General features: G+C 51.5%; 1 protein-coding gene across 2 annotated transcripts in view; it reads right to left on the bottom strand.

Annotated features, from left to right (window-relative positions):
• Positions 1 to 427: 427 nt before the first annotated feature.
• ccnf (cyclin F) overlaps positions 428 to 5,276 on the bottom strand; it is a 19,399-nt gene continuing 14,550 nt past the window's right edge. For both annotated transcript variants that reach the window (XM_064315469.1, XM_064315468.1), the window contains 4 exons: positions 4,702 to 4,801; positions 3,722 to 3,861; positions 3,084 to 3,256; positions 428 to 2,865 (listed from right to left, as the gene is read on the bottom strand). In XM_064315469.1, the coding sequence (XP_064171539.1) occupies positions 2,366 to 2,865; positions 3,084 to 3,256; positions 3,722 to 3,861; positions 4,702 to 4,801 (913 nt within the window). In that variant the 3' untranslated portion in view covers positions 428 to 2,365. The remainder of the gene's footprint in view (positions 2,866 to 3,083; positions 3,257 to 3,721; positions 3,862 to 4,701; positions 4,802 to 5,276) is intronic.

Below are 5,276 nucleotides of genomic sequence, written 5' to 3'. Positions count from 1 at the left end.
CATATGGTACCGGCTGAACTCTGAACACTCGCTTTTGGTACCAGGTACTTCGTTTTCCACTGCAGATTGTGCCCCCATCAACGTAGCTGGTCGTCATTAGCAACGCCGCATGAAGCGCATTGCTCTGAGCAATCAGTGGGGTCTGCAGTGTTTTCACGTCACCTTTTGGAATCGCAACGTCGACGGACGCGATACCAAAAAAGTACCAGGTACTATCCACAACTTTTGCCCGATGGAAAACCAAAAAAGTTGAGTAGAGTCGAGTCAAGTTGAGCCAGTAGCATGAGGCGGAAAAGCGGCATGTGTGTGGTTTCAGTGAAGACCAGGTATGTGGGGTGAATCTCATTAACACATGGAGTGGGGGCATCCCTAAAATTTCCCATTATTCCCCTAACCCCTACAGCTAAATAAAACAAAATCACCAATCGCTTTTTCTTCCTCCACATTTATTGGCAATTTGTTTTAAAAAAACAAGTGGCTTCTTGTTCAGATTGTTACCCGGATTACTGAAAGGGCCACAACGTCAGGATGTTTGCATTTCATTTGCATGTACAGTTCCACAGTACAATAAAAAAAACAAAGACACACAACATAGCATTAGGTTCAGCTCACATCGCAAGCGCAGCCAGAGATTCAAGGAATAAACTTTCTTTTCACCGTTTAGTCAAGGCATTATAATTCTTAAATAATCCCTTCAAGTAAGTTTATTATTGGAGGGAAGCATTTCATAAAAATAAATTCACACACAGGTAAGACTTTGGGGTGGGGCAAGGGACCAGAAAGACAGCACTGAAGGAAGCAAGAGCGCCACCTTCAGGTACACTGTGGCAGTTTTTTTTTTTCGGAATGAAAAAAAAAGTTTTTCTGTTTCAAGTAAAAGCAGCTAGTCACAGCTTTCTCACATTTACATATTTACACACAAATCAGGTATAAAACAGTTTGAACACAAAAGAAAACTATTCACATCCATTTACAATTACAACAGTTTGAGGATAAGGGTCATCTCCCCTGTCCCAAACGTTGCAGAGACCACATTGGCAGGTGTACAGTACTTTGAATCTCTAAAAAATGAATAATTTAATGCCGTTTAGTGTTACAAATTCCTTTCAAACTCCCTCCAGAAAGGACACGCAACACCTATAACCTCACCGCGTACTCGACAAGAGTAGCTGATTGTTCTAGCACAGCAAATGTTGCAATACAAACTCTAGCCTCAAACACGGTTTGAACTGAACTTCCAAACTGAAAAGTGCCACAGACAGCACCAGACATCTCCGCGTGTTACATCGGGGGCGTGGTCACCAGCCGCCGGCTGTAGTCACAGTCGTCGCTATGGTAGCGGTCAGTTTGTCCAAGCTTCCGTACATTGGCGGTTGTGGCGGTTTTAACAAGCGGCACACAGTTTGAGTGCGTTGGCGAGACGCTGAATGGCAACTGAATACCTGTTCTACGGTATACAAACCTGTGCGATTTTGTCTCCCTTTGTTCAACAGTCAAGAGACTCAGCAAATCGAAGAAAGCGTGTATGTGCATTACATGCACATAAATCACAGGTAGATGTGTTTCTGTAGACTAAACAGATCATCTGCTCTTCACAATCTCCCCCCCCCCCCCACTCGGCTTCTATTAACCAAGAGGGTGAACGACAGCGAGAAATCAAAGACAATTCACACAAGCCTAGGCAAAGAAATGGATGTAAAAATGACTTGTACATGGAGTGTACATCATTGTTCAGCACCTACTGAGTTCAGACATCAGTAACACTGGCCGTTTCATCCTTCATGAATGAAACCCTTGGTTGAAAGGAGGGGTAGGCCACCGGAGGCTGAAAATACAATCAAAATATTGCAGTATTTGGTAACATCAGGAAAATGTCACACTGTATAAATACAGATCAAAGGCAGTTGTAGAGATTTCAGTTTGGATGTTGATGAGCACCTGAGTTAGGCAGTTGCAAAAGTGTAAAAAAAAAAGATAAACGCGATGTTGCACATGCACACATACACACACAGAACTAGTGGTTTCCGTAACAAAAATCCAACAATTGGGATTATTTTTTTTTTTCATTAAATACTGTGGAATTCTGGGATGTCTTGATCAGTGTCAAGTAGTGGATCTGAAATGAGCAGAGACAACAAGTGTCAACAGGAACAACATCGCAGATTTCAAGTATCACCTCCCTCTACTTTGAATTTTTTTTTTTTTTTTTTTTTTAAAAGCTCAGTGCGGATAATCGAGCATTGCTTGGCACCCACATCCGATCCTTCCTCTCGGGCTGAGAAACGGGCACCTCAAAATGCCCGGGTACAAGGAGAGGGGTGTGCGGAGCCCCAGAGGGGAGAGCAGGGGGTTTTTGGTCAGCGCTCTACAGGACGAGGAAGCCGATGCCGACCCCATCCTCCTCCTCCCCGGCCTCCCCCCCGCTGTGCGCCGCGGCGTTCTTCCTCTTCACCTGCCCCCGGCCGCAGGCCCGGGGCTTCTGGGACGGCTCCGAGGGGGAGGGGCGTGGACGCGGCGAGGTCGGGACGAGGGCCCCCGGGGGGGGCGGGCTCAGGGCAGCGAGGGGGCAGGGGCCTTGGGAGGGGGGCGAGCTGGCGCTCTGCACGGAGGAGTACCCCGAGCTGTGGAGGTCCGTGCTGAAGGAGTGGAGGAGGGGCTCTTCTCCCTGCGTCCGTGGCGACGCCTCCCCCGCTCCCACCCGCAACCGGGGGCAGCTCCTGCCTTCCTCTTCGCCGCCGTCGCCGTCCTCCTCCTCCGCCTCCTGCTCGCAGAGGCTCTCCTCGTCGCTGGACAGGGCGCGGCAGTGCTGTTGGCCGTCCTCTGGCGCCCCCTTCAGCTCCATGAGCACCACAGCGCTGAAGGATGCTGGGAAGAGGAGGAGGAGGAAACTGTCTGTGAGCAACAGAAACACACAGATCTGTCTCCGAGTGGGGACACTGTCAATCGGTACCAGAAAACACACAAATCTGTCTCTTAGTGGGGACACTGTCCATCAATACAGGAACAAAAACGTGTTTCAGAGCACCCAACAGACCCACTAACCCACGGGCTGTCGGCAGTGCGCTGCGGGCGCTCACACTCACCGTCTCCGTCCCTCTCCCCCTCGCTCTCCTGGTCCCCCTCGTATCCGGAGCAGCACGCGTCCAGGCTCCAGTCCAGGATGTCCCCAAGCAGCGTCTCCTCCGGATTGGACAGCTCGGCCGTGGGCGTGGCCAAGAAGCTGCCTCTGTGCGTCTCCATGCTGTCCTCTCGCCTCCTGGAGAAGAATCAGAGGGTGAGGCTCCCGCACGCACGCACACAATGCAGGGACACACAAACAAACTCCACACTATCCTTGTAGTGCATAGGCAGCACACCCCGCCCCACACACACCAGCATTTCAGATTATGGCCCCACACAAGCCGGCGAGCTCTGCAGAGGCCGGGGGACTAGAGTTTCTCATCCCACCGCCGGCAGCCGCGACGTCGCTCATCCATCACAGGGGGCTTCGGCGCCCCACAACGGCGTCTCGGGCATCAATAACGGCTGACTGGAGAGCGTCTCCCCGGATGAGGTCCCGACACAGCCGTCCCGGCACCAGAGGCCGGCCGTAAAAACCGGGGATCGCACGGCACGGGCGCATCAATCTACTACACCCCCAACCGGGTGAACTGAACCCCCGTGTAAAGGAGGGGAGAGCCCGGGTGGGCCGGGGGGGCGGGGGGCAGGGGGCGGGGCGTACCTCTTGTTTCCGGTGGGGGAGGAGAGGAAGGTGTGCATGTCGGCGGTTTGGGCGGCGGGGGAGCCGGAATCCGGGCCGGACGACCACTGCTCCACCTCAGGCACGCCCAGGACGTTACACAGCTCCCCAAAGCCCATCACCTGTGCAGAACAGAACAGCACAGGTCAGCACAGCACAGCACAGCACTCTCATACACGCCCACCGCCACAGCGTCAGCAATTCAACAGCAGCCGCCGCCAACGGTCACCTGGAAGCACGGCTCAGACAGGAAGTGACACGAATACACCCGTGATACCACAGCGCCTTCAGAAGGGACGGACCAATCACAGGCCGGGCTGACGCATGCTTGCGTGCCCCTATCCGTTGCCTACAGAAGGACTGTTCTGTTGTCTATGGAGTCCTTAGCAGTTTCAAAAAATTTGTGATTTTTTCTCCAGTCACATGACCACTAAACTCATCCAATAAAGGGATTTAAATATTCAGAAAGGCATTTTACGATGTGAGATTACAGAAATTAGACAACAGCTTGGAAACGGCTCCAAGGCCCGGCGTGTTTGTGAGAATGTGCTTTCTTCGGTCACGTCAACACATGCGCTGAAACCACGGGCAAATGTTTACAAAGCAAGCCCGCCAAACAAGTCCTCAAAGATTTCAAACGGCCAACCCCAGACGCGCACACGAGGAGCCACAGACGAGCAATCAGCTGCTGAAGCACATGAGCCAGGTTCGCATGCCCTACAAAACTCAAATATGCGTCTGAAAGCTGCCATTTTCAAAGAAATGCTGGTGAAAACTAAAAAAAAATTTTAAACCTTAATTCTCACCTAAATTAAATACATCAGTGTGCACCAGTGCTTTGAAAAACAAAAACACCGCTCACACTGCTGCCACACGTTCACACAAACGGAGAAGTAATCCCCACACCCAGCCCAACACACAAAAACATTGACTCGAAGGAATGCAAAGGACACCAAGCTAACCTTCTCCTTGCTGATATGCTGATAGGCTTCATCCTCAAACCTCTGCTTCACCCCAGTCAGGGACACCTGCCTGTAGTCTTTGGGCACGTCTTCACTGAAGCTGTGTAGTCACAGGGCCAGAGAGGGAGAGAGAGTAAAAAGATGGTCAGTGAAAAGGCTTGAGTCAATCCATCCATCAACCAATCCCCATCCAGCAATCTACCAATCAATCCATCCGTCCATCTTATTCCCTTGTGACTTAATTTTTTTATTTTTTGCAATTCAGCCTTCAATGGCCACTCCGGCTTTGTAGAGAAGCTCCATCAGGCCTCCTCTGTGAGTTCTCATTGGTCAGTCTCACTCCACCGTTACCGTGGTTATTTCACCATGAGACCCAGCAGAACCCAGCCCCGCCTCCCTTCCTGCACCTCAGGGTGACTCACACAGAGCAGGAGGAGCTGCAGCATCCCGCTGAGCTGCAGGATGTGCACGCAGACACACGCACGCGCACACACACTCCTACAGACACACACACACACACACACACACACACACAGTCCTACAGACACACACGCACACACAGATAAGCAGACACA

Source organism: Anguilla rostrata, chromosome 17 (assembly GCF_018555375.3).
Source record: "Anguilla rostrata isolate EN2019 chromosome 17, ASM1855537v3, whole genome shotgun sequence".
Classification (NCBI taxonomy): Eukaryota; Metazoa; Chordata; class Actinopteri; order Anguilliformes; family Anguillidae; genus Anguilla; species Anguilla rostrata.
The sequence above is the reverse complement of the archived record's forward strand: the minus strand, read 5'-3'. Positions and strand labels throughout refer to the sequence as shown.